Here is a 22,552-nt window from a genome sequence, read left to right on the forward strand (position 1 = left end):
CATTTATAAAATTCACAAAGAGGAGGGGTCCCAGAACAGATCCCTGCGGAACACCACTGGTTACCATCCTCCATGCAGGATATGAACTATCCACAACCATTCTTTGCCTTCTGTGGTCAAACCAAGTCTGGATCCACAAAGCAGTTTCTAGAGTAGGTTAAATGGTCGGCATACTCTATACAATTCAGTGTCCAGTTTTCCATTAACATTTTATTGCAAATTTAAACACTGAAGACTATAGGCCCAGTCTGGAAAATGAGACTAGTTTAGTTAAATACTTGGTGGGCCATCATATTCATGCTGGCTAAAAGGCTGTCTCCATGCCACAGAATCCTGCCTCAAAGATACTCAAAAAAAGTAAAATAAATTCAAAAAAGCATTCTTTTTAATCTTAAAATCTATATGAATGAAAAGTACATGAAAAAAGCTCAGATTCCGGTAACTCAAATCATTTGCCAGTAAGTGAAACATCATCACCCTGTTAACATGAGAAGAGAACATTTAAGGCAAGTCTGTGGGTATCAGACAAAAAAGTTTCAACAGCAAATCCCTCTGAGGCAGTTGTACCTCAGATTCTGGGAAAACTGAATTCAAAATTCAAGTTTATTCCTCAGATGGACACCGAAAAGCATCATCTATATTCACAACCAACACATCCAAGGCTGTGCTGCAGACAGCCTGCAAGCATTGCCACACATTCTGGTGAAAATTTCCACATGTAACTACACATGTGGTAAATGGAAATTACTGTTCAATGTTTAATGACGGTCACACAGATTGGGTTATGGTTACTTTATGGCAAAGTCTAGGTCAGCAAATGTGAATTTCCTTGGCCTGCCATCATTTCACCTCTAACGCATTTTTTTTTAACATGCGGATGGAATTTGTCTCATTTTCTGTTAAATTGCAATGGTGTAGCTGTTGTTCCTTTTCACATCTTAGGGCGCATTAGGCGGCAGTTTTGCTGTTTCCATAGTATTTGACTGTTTTTTTTCCCCTAGCTCAGCACTCAACCCAGCATGGATAGAAAACACGCAAGGAGCTGGCCGGATTTGAACTCGGGACCATTTGCCTCAAAGTCTGGTGGTGATGCCACTACACTTACACCACCAGCTAGCTATAATGGTGCAGTTAGCTCTCAGTAAGTACCAAATACAGTTTAGTATTTAGGTTGAAAATTGCCTTTACATTTCAAATTGTTACACTAATACTCCAGCACGCAAATATAACACTGTTAAAAAGAAGCCTACCTTTTGTGCCAGACTTTAAAGTATGGATTAAATTTGGAAGCTCAATGTCAGTGAAATGGTAAGCTGTAATTTATGAATAGAGGGGCAGAGTGTACCAATGCCAAACAAATGATTTGTTTCGGACAATAAAAGTAATAAAAAACATTCCAGAACACTATGAAAATCCACTGTTTAGTTACAGCAATCTAGCTAACTTTAATCATTCATTTTGTGGATAGCATACTACATTTGCTTTACAAGTCACTATTACAAAATTCAGTATAAAAAATACTTCTTGATTGCTATTACCATTTTAAGACTTCTGTTCAGACCTCTGACCATGAAAGTCACTTGATAAAATTCACCCCTATTTCTAGTCAGCTGTCAGCGCAGTTTGTTAAAAAAGAGCTGTGTATTTCAATCATACTTAGAATGTTCCTAACAAGACCATATCTTTAGGTACTTTATAACTGTTGATAATCTCAGATGGTGACGAGAATGTGTACAGGAGTGAGATATACCAGCTAGTTGAGTGGTGTTGCAGCAATAACTCTGCACTCAATGTCAGTAAGACCAAAGAATTGACTGTGGACTTCAGAAAGGTTAAGACGAGGGAACACACACCAGTCCTCATAGAGGAAAAAGAAGTGGAAAGAGTGAGCCATTTCAAATTTCTGGGTGAAGATATCTCCGAGGACCTAACTTGGACCCAACACATCAAGACATGACAGCGACTATATTTCATTAGGAGTTTGAGGAGATTTGTATGTCAGCAAAGACACTCGTAAGTTTCCACAGATGTACCGTGGAGAGCGTTCTAACTGGCTGCATCACCATCTGGTATGGCGGGATACTGCACAGGATCAAAATAAACTGCTGAGAGTTGTAAACTCAGTCAATTCACCATGGGCACTAGCTTCCATAGTATTCAGGACATCTTCAAGGAGTGGTGCCTGAAAAATGTGGCGTCCATCATTACGAACCCACATCACCCAGGTCATGCCCTGTTCTCAATGTTACTACCATGTAGAAGGTACAGAAGCCTAAAGACGCACACACTCAACAATTCAGGAACAGCTGCTTCCCCCGTGCTTTCTAATTTCTGAATGGTCATTGAACCCGTGAACACTACCTCACTACTTTTTATTTCTATTTTTGCACTACTTATTTGATATAACTATTTAATATATATAAATATATACTTACTATAATTTCCATTTTTCTATGATTGTGTATTGCATGGCACCTCTGTCGCAAAGACAACACATTTCACGACATTTGCCAGTGGTATTAAACCTGATTCGGATTCTGTCATCCATTTATCTAACTGGCTTCACATTTTATTTCACATTCCTTACACATTAAGCACTCGTGTAAACATTGATCTTTTGCTAATTTGCAAAGCATTTTTGAGGGAGTAAATGGCTTAGTTCTGATCCTATTTTCATGTGTTCTTCTGTGAAGAGATTTCTCAAGGGGCAGCATTAACTCAAGTATGAAGCAACAATAATATCTGCATTAGGGCCCTCTTGCAGCCTATGAATACGGGCTTTCAAAAGGTTTAGGTACTTATGGGAGGCTCAATATTCAAGGTTAGAGTGTGCGGAATCTGGGGTCAAGTAGCAGATTGAATAATAGCTGTTAAAAGAGAGAGAAAAAAGAAGGCAAAGATAGTTTTTCAGAATAGCAGAGCATGACAAGAGGTGTACCATAGGGACACTTTAAAATATTACTTGAATTTATAAATCAAAACGTGTATTATCAAAATAAATACATTGGCCATTCTATTTGGTATAGGAGTGGAATCTGGCGTGGTCTTCTGCTGCTGTAGCCCATCCACTTCAAGTTTCGATGTATTGTGCATTCAGAGATGTTCTTCTGCACACCACTGTTATAACACATGGTTATGTGAGTTACTGACTCCTTCCTGTCAGCTTGAAACAGTCTGGCCATTCTCCTCTGACCTTCCTCATTAACAAGGCATTTTTGCCCACAGAACTGCCACTCACTGAATGTTTTTTGTCAAGTTTAGGGACCGCTGTGCATGAAAATCTGTAGAAAACAGCAGCTTCTAAAAATACTCAAACCACCCTGTCTGGCACCAACAATCATTCCACAGTCAGTCACTTAGATAAAATTTCTTTCTGTTGTTGGTCTGAACAACAACTGAACCTCCTGACCATGTCTGCATGCTTTTATGCATTGAGTTACTGCATATGATTGGCCGATTAGATATTTGCATTAATGAGCACACAGGTGTACCTCATAAAGTGGCCACCAAATGGAATATGGTACAAAATGGAAGGCATGGTCAGTACTGAGTAAGACTGTGAAAACAGTATAGGTAAGGAAATACATTTTTTATAAAAGAGGATGCGCATTTGGTAATTAGGAATAAAAGTTTTTGACTCAAGAACTATGAAGGAGAGAGAGAGATTCTAAACAGAGAAGAAACACAAAGGGATTGACGATTACAGATGTACAAAATACTACAAGCAACAACACACACCGACAAAACCACAAGAGAAACAAACCACTAGAATTTTTTTCAGCAAGAAAGGGATTTCGAGAGCAGAGAATTTGTTTACAGTACGAAACACCTTGCAGTGTTTGCACTTCACAGTGCAACGCATAGTTCTGGTCTCCATCTTACAAAGAAGATATGGAAAGATGATATCAGGGGTGAGATGGTACCATTGTGAAGAAAGGCTCTCTAGGCAGGGGTGCCCTTCTTCAGAAACGACTAAAACACGACCTGCCACCTTTCTTTTAAAATGTTAGGAGGCAGATGTGGAGATGTTGTTTACATGGAGGAAAAAGAACAATTAGACAAAACAATAAGACATAGAGTAGAATCAGGCAATTTGGCCCATTGAGTCTGCTTCACCATTCCATCATGGCTGATTTATTAACCCTCTCAACCCATTCTCCTGCCTTCTCGCCATAACATTTGACACCCACATTAATCAAGAACCTATCAACCTCCACCTTAAACATACCCAATGACTTGACCTGCATAGCCATCTGTGGCAGTGAATTCCACAGGTTCACCACTTACTGGTCAAAGAAGTTTTTCCTCATCTCTGTTCTAAATGAATGTCTCTCTATTCTGAAAAAGTGCCCTCCGGTCCTAGACTCCCCCACTATAGGAAACATCCTCTCCACATCCACTTTATTTAGGCCTTTCAATATTCAATAGGTTTCATTGAAATCCGCCCCCCCCCCAACTTATTCTTCTAAACTCCAACAAGTATAAGTAAAGTGCCATCAAATGCTCCTCATATGTTAACATTTTTGTTTCTGGGATCATTCCTGTGAACCTTCCTGGACCCTCTCAAATACCAGTACGTCTTTTTTTTTAGACAAGGGACCCAAAATTGCTCTCAATACTTCGTGTGGTCTGACCAATGCCTTATAAAGCCCCAGCATTATATCCTTGCTTTTGTATTCTAGACCTCTCAAAATCAATGCTAACATTGCTTCAGCTCCAGTTACTTAAGACGGTCTCTAAGGAGCTGCAGCTCGGTGCACTTCGTGCAAATGCAGTTTTCAGGGAGACTGGAGTTCTCCCAAAGTTTCCACATCTCACACAAGGAACATACTACTACCTCCGGACCCATTCTCAGCGCACTGGCTATGAACAAACAAAAAATAAAACTTACTTAGAACCTCTGCCTGTGCTTGCCCAAGTCTGTTCCCACCCAAAGCCAAAACAAATTATTATTAATATATGCTACATTATTGGCAATTATCATCAGTTTCTACTTAAAGAAATGTGAGGCTCACTTTCACAAATGACAGAAGAATTTAAGAGAAAACCACAAGTACACAAGAGTGAAGAGAAGGATCAATTGACAAGGGAGGGAGGGGGCAAAGTAAACAACATATGGGGAAGCTCATGTGGAACTTAAACATTTGCATAGGCTAAATGGTCCGTTGTATTTAATTCCAACATTTAACCTTTCGTGGCATCCAGAATTGTACCATAAAACTTCATTTCCAATTTGTAAATATTGCACACAACTGCAGTTTCTTTTGTAGTCAAAGACATCCATTTACATAGCAAAGTACCACAGATTTTGTTAAGCTCCTCAGCAATCCATCCTGCTGACCATTTGCAACAGTGAATGCATTAGATTGCTTTGCTCTCTGCATGTAATCAAGTACGATTCAGATTATATTTCCCTCTCAGTACTGCTTCTCCTTAAGTTCATAGTAGATTCATTAACAGAGTACACATATGTCACCATGTACTATCTCAAGATTCATTTTCTTGCAGGCATTCACAATAAAACCAAGATGTACAATAGAATCAATGAAAAACTACAAACAACCAATGTGCAAAAGGCAAACTGTTCAAATACAAAAATAATAGTGAAAATAAAATAATAATAATAAATAAATAAATAATACTGAGAACGCAAGTTGCAGCATCCTTGAGAGTAAGACCACAGGTCGTAAAATCAGTTTAGTGTTGGGCTGAGTGAAGTTATGAAGTTATCCACGCTAGTTCAGGAAGAGCATAATTTTGCCCCTGCATGCATTGGCATTCACTTCAATCTCTCAGCTAGGTGATCATTTGTCAAGTATGAACTTTTATAATTTATAGAAGAGTGCAATTCTCAAGTACAGCACTTTCCTGCCATTTCATTAAAACACAAGCTGACCAAGAATCATAACCAGGACTATTGGACTTCACAGCCTGCAGAACACAATGAATACCCATTGCATGTACAAAGAGACCGGCTGGAAATTTAGCCAGAGCCATAAACCTGAGTGGTTTAGGATGGCAGAATTGCCTGGCATAGTCTAACTCTCAGGCCACAATTAGGAAAAAGTGGTAGTCGAAAAGCCTCAGCACTTCAGATCATTGGCCTGGCTACTATGGGCATAAGGTGCTTCCTTAAGTAATGCTAATTACTTCTGCAAGAGCTAGAAGTATACGGGCTCCCACCATCAGTTTCTGCAGCTGGGGTGCGCTATCATGAAACTATGGACATGTGGAGCTAATTAGCCAGGAATATTCCCTCTTTCCTGGGTTAACAGACTATTTTTCAACTTTGCCATCCGCAAGTACAAGGCTTGTTCTGCCTCTTGTGGTGGAGTCCTATTCGTCTTTGGTGATTTAAAGATGGAAACCTGGGAACACAGGGCTCTGCTCCTTTGTCTTTTACTTTCATGTTACTGGCATTACAGAATTCTCTCCCCAGGAAACATCAGCCTTGAACCATTTGAAAACACATAATTGAATGTTATATTTAATTAAAATTCACTTTGGAGATTGTCCCGCTCTTGCAAAGATGTTAACAACGACCATGAGGTGGTGGGTGGATTCAGAATTCTGCATTCCATCAACATCACAGCATATTCACCCTAAAAAAATTTACTAATGTTTTTGAGAGTATTTATTTGAAAACAGATCAATGAAAAAGATGTTCCCATTTTCAACATGATCTTCATAAAATGTTATGAAAAAGGCATATATTTCCCCTCAAAGATAATGAAATTGTAAGGCTCTGGCATTTCAGCCTAGCTTTGCCAGAGTTATTTACAATGCAGTTAAATTCTGGCACAGTGCTTGGTGTGCGATATCTGGGGTTCGGGAGTGGTTGGCAGAAAAGAAGAAAGCAAAATGACATTCATGTATGCATCTAATGTGGCAGCTTTAAGTGCTTATGCGACCCACTGTGACTCAATTTGGAGTGAATATCAAAACATATTTTCTTGGAACAAGGATTGATTCTATAGGGAGTGCATTGCTCATCAATAAAATCTCTAAGTATCTAATATTTATCTTGCTTTGATCTGACTTATAACTTGTTATACAGCAAAGAGTTGAAGAAGGAATTCCATTCAAATGTTGGAGCCATCCCAGAATACGGTTTTGCTGCACGCTTGGATTTTAGATAAGCTCCAAGCTAGATCAGTAGCTCTCCACAGTAACTAATGCACTGGAATTGATATGATAGATTAATTTTAAAAGATTCTCAAGCCAAAGTGGGGCTTTGATGCTGAACTGGGATTCATGCCATGAAATGTCAGAGATCTGTCATATGAAGTTGGTCCTCAAAGAGAGATAGCTATTATTGTATACACAAAATAAAGGAAGCACTCATTGAGGATGGTAAAAATGCCACACATTGAAAACACTGCTGCAGTTAAACTATAAAAGTGTTACATTAACAATCACAGATAGAAAATTGCTTTTCATATATTCTCAAAAATCAGAAAATTTGCTTGGTACAATGTTTAAACCACATGATACAATACATCTGAGAACTTACAAAAAATTATGTGATTGATAAGGACTGATTTGTTGCTGTATTTATTACAGGTAAGCAAGCAAAATATAAGTGCTAATTTTCTACGAACAACGAATGCCAATAACTGTGAGAATGAAGCCCACTGTGCAATCCAGGGCTACATTTCAGAGTTCTAACGATTTCCAAACTCATGATCTATAATCGTTATCTTTAATTTTGGTCAAATGACACAGGCCCTTCAGAGACAACAAAAGTTGTACCGTTATGAACTTAAACAGTGACTAAAACGAGGTCAATTGGCCCTGTGAGCCCCCTCTGACATTCGGCGAGATCATAACAGATTTAAAGTTGTCCTCAGTACTACTTTTCAACTCTCTTCCCAATAACCCTAGACTCCTTTAATGAATATCTGTTGACCTTCACCTTGAAAATATTCAATGACTCCACCTCTATTGCTTTTGGGAGTTCCAAAAACTCATGATCCTCAGAGACGAAATCCACCTCCCGAGGGGACACCGGATTGTGTAGAGGGAGAGAGCACTTAAAGGAAGCGAGCGGGGCAGTCAACTCCTCTTGTGCGCCACAGTTCTGAAGGAGACATTGGATTGGGTGTAATTAGGAACTTGGTAAGGACTAATAAAAAGAAGTAAGTTTTAAGCAGAGTGGTCATTGTGTGAGTGGGCCAGTGTTAGAGTAGGGAGTGAGGCTTTGGCTCATCAAGACTTAGAGGAGATGAGAAGCGAAAGCCATATGTAGATTTTTTTTCCATTACTTATTCTTTATTTCTTATCGCATATTTAGAGCAGTGGGGCTGCCGGACAGGATACTGGCATGCTCCTCTTGTGGGACATGGGAAGGCAGGTCCCTGATGACTACACCTGCAAGAAGTACACAGACCGGCAGCTTCTAACAGATCATATTAAGGAGGTGGAGTTGAACTGGATGAACTCCAGATCATTCGGGAGGCTGAGGGGTGGATAGACAGGACATACAGGGAGGTAGTTATATCCAAGGTACAGGACACAGGCAACTGAGTGACTGTCAGGAGTGGAAAAGGGATAGGCAGTCAGTGCAGAGTACCCCTATTGCCTTTCCCCTCAACAATAGGTATATTGTTTTGGATACTGTTTGGGGGAGATGACGTAGCAGAAGAAAGCCAATAACGATCAGGTCTCTGGCACTGAGTCTGGCTCTGTGGCTCAGGAGGGAAGCAAGAAGAAGAGGCAAGCTGATCAGAGGTTTGTTGGCTAGGTGAATAGAAAGGAGGTTCTGTGGAAGAAAACAAGATTCAGGGATGGTTTGTTGCCTTCCGTGTGCTATGGTCAGGGACATCTTGGATCGAGCCCACAGCATTCTTAAGTAGGAGGGTGAGCAGGTAGAGGTTGTGGTCCACATCAGTATCAATGACATAGGTAGGAGAGGTGACGAGTTCCTGCAAAGTGAGTTCAGGGAGTTAGGTGCTAGGTTAAACGACAGGACGTGTATGGTCAGGACCCATGCCACGAGCTGGTGAGGCCAGAAATAGAAAGGTCACACAGTGAAGATCATACATGGCTAAGGAGATGGTTCGGGAGGGAGGGCTTCAGAGTTTTGGATCATTGGGCCCTCTTCCAGAGAAAGTGAGACCTGTACAGAAGGGACAGCTTGCACCTGAACTGGAGGGGGACTAATATCCTAGCAGTAAGGTTTGCTGGTGCTGCAAAGGAGGGTTTAAACTAGAGTTGCAAGGGGATGGGAACCAGAGTCCCAGAACAGATAGTGGAATGTTTGTGGAGAAACTTACATACAAAGTCAGAAATCAAAAGTGCGAGCATGGTGGGACTAATGTTCTGAGCAGTGTTTTCAATGCCAGGAGGACTGTAATTAAGGTGGACGAGCTTAGGGCATGGTATTTTGACATTGTAGCCATGAGTGAGACTTTGTTGGAGGAGGGGCAGGACTGGTAGCTCAATGGTCTGGGGTTCGGTTGTTTTAGACGTGATAAGAGTGGTAGTGATTAAAGGGGGAGGGGTGGCACCACTACTCGGGAAAATGTCACAACTGTGCTCAGTTGTGACAGGCTGGAGAGATCATCTTATGAGACTTTATGGGTAGAACTAAGGAATAAGAAAGGTATGGCCACTTTAATGGGATTATATTAAAGACCACTCGACAGTCCGCAGGATTTAGAGAAGCAAATTTGTAGAGAGATTGCAGACTGTTGCAAGAAAGATAAGGTTGTGATAGTAAATGTTTTTAACTTTCCACATATTGATTGGGATGCCCATACTGTAAAAGGGCTGGGTGGGAAAAGAGTTTGTCAAATGTATTCAGTAAAGTTTCCTTAATCAGTACTTAGAGGTCCCAACTGGAGAGAATGAGATACTAGATGTCCTTTCAGGGAATGAGACAGGGCAGGTGACAGAAATGTGTGTAGGGGAACACATTGTGTCTAGTGATCATAATGCCATTAGTGTCAAGCTAATTATGGAAAAGGATAGGTCTGGTCCTCAGGTTGATGTTCTAAATTGGAGAAAGGCTAAAGTTGATGGTATCAGAAAGGATCTGGCAAGTGTGGACTGGGACAGGTTGTTTTCTGGCAAAGTTGTACTTGGTAAGTGGGAGGCCTTCAAAGTGAAATTTTGAAAGTACTGAGTTTGTATGTTCCTGACAGAAAAAAAAGACAAGGAGAACCGGTTTAGGGAACCTTGGTTCTTGAGAGATATTGAGGCTCTGGTTAAGAAAAAGAAGGAGATGCGTAGCTTGTATAAGCAGATAGGAACAAATGAGGTACTTAAGGAACATAAGGAATACAAGAGAACAGTTCAGAAGGAAATCTGGAGGGCAAAATGAAGACATGAGGATGCTCTAGCAGACAAGGTGAAGGAGAATCCCAAGAGCTTCTACAGGTATATTAAGAGCAAAAGGATAGCAAGGGACAAAATTGGTCCCCTGGAAGAGCAGAGTGATAATCTAAGCGTGGAGCCAAAAGAGATGGGGGAAATCTTCAACATTTTTTTTTGCATTTGTATTAACTTGGGAGATAGACACAGAGTCTATAGATGTGAGGCAAAGCAGCAGCAAGGTCATGGACCCTATACAGATTACAGAGAAGGAGGTGTTTGCTGTCTTCAGGCAAATTAGGGTGGATAAATTGCCAGGGCCTGACAAGGTGCTCCATCGGATTCTGTGGGAGGTTAGTGCCGAAATTGCAGGGGCCCTGGCAGAGGTAGTTGAAATATTTTTATTGACAGGTGAGGTACCAGAGGATTGGAGGATAGCTAATGTTGCTCCATTGTTTCAGTAAGGCTCTGAGAATAAGCCAGGAAATTATGGGCCAATGAGACTGACATCATTTCTGGGAAAGTTATTGAAAGGTCTTCTAAAGTACTGGATTTGTATTTGGATAGATAGGGGCTGTTTAGGGATAGTCAACATGGCTTTGTGCACAGTAAGTCATGTTTTACTAATCTCATAGTTTTTCGAGGAAGTTACCAGGAAAGTTGATGAAGGAAAGGCACTGGAAGTTGTCTACATGGACTTTTGTAAGACCTTTGACAAGGTTCCACATGGGAAGTTGGTCAAGAAGATTCGGTTGCTTGACACTCAAGATGAGATAGTAAACTAGACTAAATATTAACCTAGTGGGAGAAGCCAAAGAGTGGTTGTAGATGGTTGTCTTTCTGACTGGAGGCCTGTGACTAGTGGTATGCCACAGGGATCAGTGCTTGGTCCATTGTTTTTTATCTATATCAATGATCTGTTTGATAATGTCGTAAATTGGATCAGCAAATTTGCGGATGATGCTAAGATTGGGGATGTAGTGGATAGTCAAAGCTTGAAGCGGGATCTGGATCAGATGGAAAATGGGCCGAAAAATGGCAGGTGAAATTTAATGCAGACAAGTGTGAGTTGTTGCATTCTGGGAGGACCAACCAGGGTAGGTCTTACACGGTCAGCAGTAGGGCACTGAGGAGTGTGGTAGAACAGGGATCTGGGAATACGGGATCCATAATCTCTTGAAAGTGGTGTCACAGGTAGATAAGGTCATAAAGAAAGCTTTTGACACATTGAGCTTCACAGATCAAAGTACTGAGTACAGCAGTTGGGATGTTATATTGAAATTGTATAAGACGTTGGTGAGGGCTAATTTTTAGCATTGTGTCCAGTTTTGGTCACCTACCTACAAGAAAGATGTAAATAAGATTGGAGGAGTGCAGAGAAAATTTACAAGGTTGTTGCCGGGTCTTGAGGACCTGAGTAATAGGGCTTTATTCTCTAGAACATACAAGATTGATGGGAGATTTGATAGAGGTATACAAGATGATGAGGGGTACAGATAGGCTAAATTTAAGCAGGCATTCTCCACTGAGATTAGTTGATAACTACAACTAGAAGCCATGGGTTAAGCATGACAGGTGAAATGTTTAAGGGGAACATGAGGGGAAACTTCTTCATTCAGAGGGGTGGTGAAGGTGTGGGAAAACTTGGCAGTGAAAGTGGTGGATGCAGGGTCAATTTCAATAGCTAAGATAAATTTGGATAGGTACATGGATGGGACAGCTATGGATGGGCTATGGTCCAGGTGCAGGTCAATGGGAGTAGGCAGATTAACAGTTTGGCACATACTAGAAGGGCCTGTTTCTGTGCTATTATGTTCTATGACTGTATGGCCTCATCTCCATTAGAAATGGACAATCCATTATTATGAGGTGGTACTCTCTAGTTCTGGTTTCCTGCATGAGGAGAAGTCATTATCTCAGCATCTATCTTCAGAATTTTCTGTGTTTTAATAAGATCTCCTCTCATTCTTCTAAGCTCCAATAAGCACTGGCAAACTTTGCTGATAAAATAGCTTTTACTATTATTCTCAATAGGATTCAAGTGGCAAATTTCAAGCACGACAGCTCAGTGCCTTCAAACTTCTCAAAACTCAGAAAGAACCCAGTATGAGTGTTCAAATGTTGAAGGCTGGAATAAGAGGCATTGACAGAAAGAGAAATTCGTACATTCTGTTGGAACAGATCAAATAAAATTAACATTTTATTTTGAGATACAGCACGTAACAGTCTCTTCTGGCCCAATGAGCCCATGCCTCTGAACCGCACCCGTGTGACCAATTAGCCTACTACTAACCCACATGTGGGATCAAACCGGAGCACCTGGGAGAAACCCACCCGGTTATGGGCAGAAATTACAAACTCCTTGCAGACACCGGTGGAACTGACCCCGAGCTACTGATGTAGTAACAGCGTTACAGTAACTGCTCTGCTACCCTACTGTCATGACGAAAACTAAATTCGTTACTTAGGTTCATCAGTGTCACAGACCTAACACAAGTATAGTTCATGTGGGCCCGTGTAGGGAAGAGAAGGTGGGGCACTCCAAATTTTATAAATTTTTTTCTTAAAATCAGAATTTGGAGACACTGTGTTAGGAACAGGATATTTAGCACCTTAAGCTTGTTCCACCATTCAGTTCCATAACACACAAGTCATTGCTTCTGTAGGCCACTGATGCACCTTCAATCACTCCAAAAGACTGAAGCAGGGTAAATACTGAAAGGCATTTATTCGCAGTAAAATATGACTTCCAGCATGCTGAGTGTCTGCTCTTGGTCTGAGAGGGAGGGGCAAGGCGAAATCACCTTTATTCAGGGGTCTGTGGGAGGAGCCACAGGGGCAGTCAGCAGAGGGGTGTGTCCAGACAGTTAACCCAGTTACAACATATATATATGGTTTACCACAACCATTAATGAAAAAAAATCTTTCACCATTTTTCCTAGTAATTCCAGCCACTTTTTCAGTGTCTTTTCGTAATCAACCTCGTTTCAATGAGGTTATTTTTAAGAGGTGTTTTGGATATCACTATAAAAATCTAGCTCTTCTTTCCAAGGTTTAGTGTTTTGTTCTGATTCTTTTCTATTATTTAATCTATTGAATGCTTTAGTCATCTGGGTTTCCTGTTAGTCTCAATTCTTGACTCAAAATACAATGCCTGTGTCTCGTAAAAATAATGCATCTTTTATATCGGTTATTTCAGAATAAGATCTTTAACAAAAATGAAGGTCTTGCTCGAAGAACTGGAAAACGACTGTAAATAAGGTGGGACAGCAGAAACCTGATTGGTTGAGGATTAACCAAGCAATAGGGACAGACGGCAGGAATTGGGTATATATACCACTGGACCTGATGTGCCTAGGCATCACCCCTGAGTTTGTCATCGAAACATCGGTTAAAATAAACACCTGTACCCCGCTGGAAGCCCGAGAAGAGTCTATGCATCATACATGCCGGAAAACCACTAGATCCTTTTTCAATAAGACCACTAGTTCAATGGGCAAAGTGAGAGAACAACTATTACATCTGTCATGATCTCATTGGATGACATCGGAGCAGGTTTAGGTCATTCAGCCTATTGAGTCTGATCTGCCATTTAATAATGGCTGATTTATTTTTCCTCTCAAGTTCATTCTCCTTCCTTCCTCCCGCAAGCTTTGACACCCTTACTAATCAAGAACCTATCAATCCCTGCTTTAAATATAATCAGGTTCAGATTTATTATCGCTGTCTTGTATAACGTGAAAATGACTTGCCCTCCACAGTCATCTGTGGCAATAAATTCCAAAGATTCACCTGTCAGCCAATCTTCTAGAACCTGTTCTGAAATACCCTAGGCTCCTCTTGTTTAGCAGCTTTGCATGCGGTACCTTGTCATGTGCCTTCTAAAAATCCAAGCAAACAACATTCACCGGCAGCAACACACACAAAATGCTGCAGGAACTCAGCAGGCCAGACAGCACCTACAGAAATGAATAAACAGCCAACGTTTCAGGTCAAGACGCTTCATGCTGCCTGGCCTGCTGAGTTCCCGCAAGATTTTGTGTGTGTTGCTTTGGATTCCCAGCATCTGCAGATTTTCTTATGCTTGTGGACATCCACTGATTCTCCTCTGTCTATCCTGCCTGTTACTTCCTCAAAGAATTCCAACAGCCCTGTCAGGCAAGATCTCCCCTTAAGGAAACCATGCTGACTTCAGCCTGTTGAGAAAAAGACTGAACATAAATATGATAAAAATGTTATAGGACATCATTACTTGTTGCAATTTGAAGTAACCAGGCACAATTAAATTAGAAATTAGAGTCAATAATGTATTGGATCATTTGATTGTATACTTGCAAATTATGGTGGCAAATAGCACTTCGTTTGTCACCAGTTAGATTATGAAGTATACAAATGTTCTCAAACCAGTCACAAACCTTCAGGAGCACATAATGCAAATCCTATAATGTACTAGGAAAGAAGCAAATTCAAATGGCTTTCAAAATCCTTTTTTAAATTACTTGCTATAATGGTTGCGAACCTACAATTTTTACTATCCTTATTTGTATCATATCATCAATATTATTCAATTTCACTTTGTAGTACAATTGTAATTTTCCAAATGGATAAATGAGGAACTTCAGCTTCACAGTATTGGTCAGGCAAGAACAAAAGTGGTTCAACAGAAGCAACATTGTTTTATGGGCAAGGAGCGGAGCAATCCCTTTGTTATTCTCACCCACGACATAAAATAGTTAAATCAGCCAATGTGTAAGAGTGCAAAGAAGGTCCTGAAAGCAGAAATCACTTTGAGTGATGCAAACGAAGACCAGATCTTCATGAGTTAACTTCAGTTAAAGAACAATACATTAAGAAACCAGAAAAGTAATATCGCTAAAATATGCGGCCTCAGGCTGAGAAGATATACAGTAATTGCTGAGTCATACATTTTTAAAGAAATAGAACTTCAGAAGCAAAAATATTCATCATTTTTTTTGTGAATCTGCATTCCTTCATTAAATTGTTACAATGAGGGAACAACACAAAAATGGTCGGAGACAAATCTCATTGTACTTTTTATCTTAAATGTAATTTTTAAAGATATTTTCTGATTTTATTTGTATTAATAATGTTTAAAATAACTTCAGAATTTAGTCAGAGCACAGCAAGGCATTACTGTATGATTACTCACCTTGAAGCTGCTATATCCACCTTTGTTCTGGCAATTGCCGCGGCTCGATGTGCTCCTTCTATCGCTCTCTCCACTTTTTCTTTAATTTTGCTGGTTCTAATGGGTATAAGGTGCTTTTTCTTTCCTCGAACCAAAAAGTTATTTTTATATTTTCCCTCTTCTTTTGTGCCATCGGGAAAGGTAGTACATCCATAACCATTCCTCTGGTTATTCAGCCATTCTCCCTCATACTTCATACCATTTGAACGTTCACTTACACCAAACCCACTGCGTTTATCATTTTTCCACTCCCCCATATACGATTCAGTTGTAGTAGCATCAACGTGATCTTCTACTGGTAAATATTCAGAATCACCTTCTCCAAAACTGATTGTCGAATTAGCATCACTATTTGCTGAACTTATTCTGCTCATCGACGCTTCACTCCGAGCAGAGCTGCGTTTGCTGGCCAGAGATGACTTGGACTCAGACCTTTTGAGCTTTAGATTTCCCAGGAGCGATCCTCTTCTGAAAAAGCCCTTTTTCTTGCCAGTCATTAATTCTGTGTCACTGTGAAAGGTGAGGACAAACCCACCTCTTGTCCCAGCTGGACTATCAGCAGCTATATCATGTAGAATTGTGCCATTGCTCTGTTCACTTCGAAGAGACGCTAGCGAGGTGCGTAGCGGTGAACGGATGACTGTAGCCATTCCAAATGGTACACTCTGGCGTGCACCATATCCGTGACGCATTCCTCCAGCCCATTGTCCCTGGTACGTTCCTTCAGAACATGGATTAAGAAGGAGTTACAATGTGTAATTAAGCTCAAATTTTAAATACCCAATAGAAAATGCAATGATATTTAAAGCCTATTTTCTGATAATATAGTCAAAATATATGCAGTCTTGTGAATGTGTCAAACAGAAATCTGAAAATAGAAGCATTTAATATTTAGTATGTCTATCAAAAATTAGAATCAACTTAATAACTGCTCAATAGTTCCATTTTATATCAGAGAATGTATACAATATACAGACTGAAATTCTTGTTCTTCGTAAATATCCATGAAAACAGAAGTGTCCCAAAGAATGAGTGACATTAAAAACGTTAGAACCCCAAACTTGGATAGGTTGGGTGAGGTGGGCAAACTCATGGCAGATGCAATTTAATGTGGATAAATGTGAAGTTATCCACTTTGGTGGCAAAAATAGGAAAACAGATTATTATCTGAATGGTGGCCGATTAGGAAAAGGGGAGGTGCAACGAGACCTGGGTGTCATTATACACCAGTCATTGAAAGTGGGCATGCAGGTACAGCAGGCGGTGAAAAAGGCGAACGGTATGCTGGCATTTATAGCGAGAGGATTCGAGTACAGGAGCAGGGAGGTACTACTGCAGTTGTACAAGGCCTTGGTGAGACCACACCTGGAGTATTGTGTGCAGTTTTGGTCCCCTAATCTGAGGAAAGACATCTTTGCCATAGAGGGAGTACAAAGAAGGTTCACCAGATTGATTCCTGGGATGGCAGGTCTTTCATATGAAGAAAGACTGGATGAACTGGGCTTGTACTCGTTGGAATTTAGAAGATTAAGGGGGGATCTGATTGAAACGTATAAGATCCTAAAGGGATTGGACAGGCTAGATGCGGGAAGATTGTTCCCGATGTTGGGGAGGTCCAGAACGAGGGGTCACAGTTTGAGGATAGAGGGGAAGCCTTTTAGGACCGAGATTAGGAAAAACTTCTTCACACAGAGAGTGGTGAATCTGTGGAATTCTCTGCCACAGCAAACTGTTGAGGCCAGTTCATTAGCTATGTTTAAAAGGAAGTTAGATATGGCCCTTGTGGCTACAGGGGTCAGGGGGTATGGAGGGAAGGCTGGGTTCTGAGTTGGATGATCAGCCATGATCATAATAAATGGCGGTGCAGGCTCGAAGGGCCGAATGGCCTACTCCTGCACCTATTTTCTATGTTTCTATGTTTCTACAACAAAAACTAACCTCTTCACCCAACAATTCGACATACCACAGATTCCCTCATTCCCTAATAAAGGGACAGAGAGGTGTCACCCTTTCACATTCTGAATGCTCTTTTCTTGCTTCTAAAATTGATTACATGATTTATTATGACTATTAAATATCATATTAGAATCAAAAATTTTCAAAGTTCATTAATCAGAAGGTCTGTAAATTTATATTTTGGTATGATGATTATCACAATTACCAACTGAATTGATAGGTGTCAAACTATTGCAAGACTATTTCTCAAATAACAATTCAAGATGAAATCCAAATCCATAAGTATAGGCAGGACTAAAATCTATACTACAATGAATTTGCTGATTTTATGTGATATAGCCGTTTAGTAATTATCAGATGACTTGCTATATTTATCATCATGGGAACTAGCCTCCCCAGCATCGACGACATTGTCAAAAGGAGGTGCCTCAAATAATTCCGGCTTGTACTTATTTGGGAAAACTCTTAAAGAACAAAAACTAATTGAAAAATCAGCCGGCATTCCCTTCACTTATTTGGGGTGCTATGCCACTTAAATGGGGCAGTAGACTGTTGCCAAACAGTTTCTAACTGGCACGATGTATGCACTTCTTTTAGACACTACACTGTGCTTAGAGCGAACAGTTTTTAAACAGTCAATTGCGTCCACTTGTGTTTAAAAAGCAGAGACTTTTGTCACTGATAGCTGGTGAGAAGTAAGCAGTAAGACAATTCAGAACCGTTTTGCTCACTGCTGTTTCAAGAACTCAGGCTTGGACATAGCAGAAATGGCCAGGAGTGAAAATGAAATGACATCACAACTTCAACAAGTTATATTTACAAAGAATTTGAAGATATTAACAATCATCTTGAATGTTACAATGGAAATGAAGATTTGGAAGAAACGATCATTGATAGCATTATATGAAGGTAGTCCATTATGTACACAGTGTCTGCACTGATTTTCTTCATTTACAGTCAATCAAAAGTACAGGTACACTGGATGAATTTCTCCATCAATAACAATTAGGAACTAATACACAGTCTTTAGTATAGTAGTATAGTAGTAATAGCTAGTGCACTGATTTATTCTGTATTTTATTTAAATACGTAATTTGTTACTCAGTTAAACAGTAGTTTGTCTTTTTGATACCTTCTTAACTATTTCCATGAAACTTCAGCAAACTGGGCAACCGCATAATTCGACTAAAATGTACTAGTCCCGATGTGTCCCAATTAACCAGAACCTACTGTATTTCTTATTGTAATTTATACAGCGCCTTGAAGAAGTATTCAGCCACACAACTATTTTAACATTTCACTCTCATTTTCTAAATTTACAATATATTTAAGTAGCATTTTTGAGCTAATCTACAAAACATTGTGCATCATGTCAAATCAGAAGAAACATTCCAAAACCTGTCAACAATTCACTAAACATTAGAAAACCAAAATTGTGAAGCTGAAAAAGTATTCATCCCCTTTGTAATTACTATGCTAACTTTCCTCAGGTGCAATATTTTGCCTTACCAACTCACCCGCTCTGTTGATGTAGAAAATTGGAGGGTCATCTGTTTTCAATAAATCCATAGGAATAAATACCCCCTCACTTTGCAAGGTTCAACAGTATGGCAGATTTTTAACAGACCAAACCAAAATGAAGATAAAAGAGCATTCAGGACAAGTCAGGGAAATTATAATAGGGAACCACATATCTGGGGAAGGGTACAAGACCATCTCAAAACCAGCAGAACATACCTTGGAGCTCAGTGCAGTCCATCATGTAAAACTGGAAAATCTATGAAACCACAGCCACAATGACTAGGCCAGGACACTGCTCTAAACTTAGTCGCCAGAGGTGCATGGCACTTGTAAGAGAGGCCAATAGTCTCTTTGAGTGAGCTGCAGAAGTCAGTGGAGGAAGGTCTTGTGGTTGATGAGATTAAAGTGGAACTTTTTGGCCTCAACAGTAAGCTGTATGTTTGCCGTAAATCTAATACTACACATCAGCCAAGTAACACCATCCCTTCTGTAAAGTATGGTGGAGGTAGCATCACACTATGGAGATACTGACAAGTGTGAGGTATTGCATGTTGGAAGGACAAACCAACGTAGAACATACAGGGTTAATGGTAAGGCACTGAGGAGTGCAGTGGAACAGAGGGATCTGGGAATACAGATACAAAATTCTCTAAAAGTGTCGTCACAGGTAGATAGGGTCGTAAAGAGAGCTTTTGGTACATTGGCCTTTATTAATTGAAGTATTGAGTATAAGAGCTGGCATGTTATGATGAGGTTGTATAAGGCATTGGTGAGGCCGAATCTGGAGTATTGTGTTCAGCTTTGGTCACCAAATTACAGGAAGGATATAAATAAGGTTGAAAGAGTGCAGAGAAGGTTTACAAGGATGTTGCCGGGACTTGAGAAACTCAGTTACAGAGAAAGGTTGAATAGGTTAGGACTTTATTCCCTGGAGCGTAGAAGAATGAGGGGAGATTTGACAGAGGTATATAAAATTATGATGGGTATAGATAGAGTGAATGCAAGCAGGCTTTTTCCACTCAGGCAAGGGGAGAAAAAAAACCAGAGGACATGGGTTAAGGGTGAGGGGGGAAAAGTTTAAAGGGAACATTAGTGGGGGCTTCTTCACACAGAGAGTGGTGGGAGTATGGAATGAGCTGCCAGACGAGGTGGTAAATGCGGGTTCTTTTTTAACATTTAAGAATAAATTGGACAGATACATGGATGGGAGGTGTATAGAGGGATAAGGTCCGTGTGCAGGTCAGTGGGACTAGGCAGAAAATGATTCGGCACAGCCAAGAAGGGCCAAAGGGCCTGTTTCTGTGCAGTAGTTTCTATGGTTTCTATGGTTCTATGCTTTTCAGCAGCAGGGACTGAAAATCTGCTCAGGATTGATGGGAAGATGAATGCTGCTAAATATAGAGAGGTCCTAGATAAAAACTTGCTAGCCTCTGCTAGAAAGCTTAAACTGGGGAGGAAGTTCATCTTTCAGCAGGATAACAGCCCAAAGCACACTGCCAGAGCAACCACGGAGTGGTTTCAAATGAAGAAAATTGATGTCCTTGAGTGGCCCCGTCAGAGTCCTGACCTTAACCCAATCGAATATCTCTGTGATGACCTCAAGATTAACCTGGCACAGCTTGAGCAGTTTTGCAAGGAGGAATGGGCAAATCTTGCTCCAGTACATTGTGCAAAGCTAAAAGAGACTTATCCAAAAGAACTACTAGATGTAATGACTGTGAGAGGCAGTTTAACTAAGCACTGAGCAAAGGGCGATCAAAACTTTTAAACTGCTGACATTTCAGTTTTCGAATTTTTTTTCATGCTTTACTATTTTCCATTTTTTTGGGCTCTACTGTGAAATAAAGGTGCAGGTGATCCACAAATAAAAATTCTCAGTTAAATTGATCAAAATCTCTGGTTGTAATACTCGAAGGGTTGGGGGCTGAATACTTTTACAAGACACTATAGCTTTTTAAAGTATTGCAATGTGGCAAAACAACAAATTTCACGACATATGTCTGTGAAATTAAACCTGATTCTGATTCTTTATCTTAAAATGCATAGAGCAGTCTACAAACGTTTGTAAATGTCAATTAGTATAACTAGAAATTCATCACTTTGTCACATTTTCAACAATATTCCACTTTGTGTTTACCACTGGTGGGAGTCAACCATGGATATTATGTACTAACTAACTACGTGATACCCCAGCTAGGGTGGTATAATATGGAGAGCAGACTATTGCCCGTGCAGCAGGCTCTCCCTCTCCACACAGCTGACAAATCCAAAGGAACAGCTGAGACTGATACAGTTTGGCACTAGTGGCATTGCAGGAGCTGTCAGTCAGCATTGAACTCAATATAGGGACTCCAGCTTCAGATTTTTCCTCAGGGTTTACTCCTGAAAGCTTCCCAATGAGTAGATATAGACGCAAGGCAGCAGAGGTTAGAGTTTTAGGTTTTCTTCTCCTGGATGAGCTGCCATCCATGGCTGATGAGGCCAGCTGCCCAGAACAACTGGTTTTATGGCCCCTTTGCCCCTGATCCTGTCGGCAGAAATAGTTCTGCCCAGTTTAGTAGTTAAGCCACATGTGAAGTTCGGGAGCTGGACTTGGTGGTCAGAGTCTATTTGGAGATGCACGTCGTTGTGAGTGCATTTAGTGAGTAGTGGGTGATTACCCCACTAATCCCCTTCTACCCCTCCCTCCCCCTCAGCTATGACAACCTCAACGAACCAGTATCTACCACCTTGGCAGAATCCCGCTACATCCAGATGAAAGATAACACAAGATATACTGCAACTGGGTGGTGGTGGGAGTTCTGCAATCTAGGCAACCTGGACTGTGCTGACTAAATTAATTTCATATAAGCTGTGAAATAAGCTACTCCAGTAATTCAGTCAGGTATATTACAGTATTTTAAAATACATACCTAAAAGAGGTAAAGTTCCAAAGCAGTGCCCTTGACTTTCATAGAAATTATGCGGAGAGTATGTAATATCTTTAAGAATTTAGAATCATTTAAAATCTCAGTTTGAAGCCACAAGTACAAATCTCATCTGTTATCTTTCTACAAAGTTGTTCATTAAATGAAAAATATTAAATATTAAAGCTGCTTAAATACATTAGCCACTTCAGAAGCAAAATCTGACCAATCCTCTTCTATATTAGTGAGTATTAAGAGTACTTTCATGAACATACATGATTTACTTTTTTGATTACACCCTTGTTAAATATTGTCATATTGAGTTTATCAAAGCAACTTTGTAAAGGAAACACTTTTCTATTTTTGTTTTACAAAGTATTAGGAAAATGTAACGGATGCTTTAGTTTTCCTAAGAGCTTGAGGAAGAAGCCAATGACATTTTAAACATTACTGTGTTTCAGATTGTGCTACAATAGAACACAAAAAGAGATGTGATCACTCCATGGTTCATTTTTACTAATTCTTGTGAATCCCTCAGACTGAACTACAGAAACACTGCAAAAAATTAATTATATTACAAAGATGCAATATAACATTGGTTAGAACAGCATGGAATCCAGACACTCTGATAATACTTATTGTTGGC

The 22,552-nt window shown here is 40.1% G+C and overlaps 1 protein-coding gene across 3 annotated transcripts in view; it reads right to left on the minus strand.

Moving 5' to 3' along the window:
- Positions 1–22,552, minus strand: part of jph1b (junctophilin 1b) — a 147,773-nt gene that overhangs the window by 107,463 nt on the left and 17,758 nt on the right. For all 3 annotated transcript variants that reach the window (XM_063065210.1, XM_063065206.1, XM_063065196.1), the window contains exon 2: positions 15,485–16,244. In XM_063065210.1, coding sequence (XP_062921280.1) covers positions 15,485–16,244 — 760 coding nt within the window. The remainder of the gene's footprint in view (positions 1–15,484; positions 16,245–22,552) is intronic.

This window comes from Mobula hypostoma, chromosome 1 (assembly GCF_963921235.1).
Source record: "Mobula hypostoma chromosome 1, sMobHyp1.1, whole genome shotgun sequence".
In the NCBI taxonomy this organism is placed as follows: Eukaryota; Metazoa; Chordata; class Chondrichthyes; order Myliobatiformes; family Myliobatidae; genus Mobula; species Mobula hypostoma.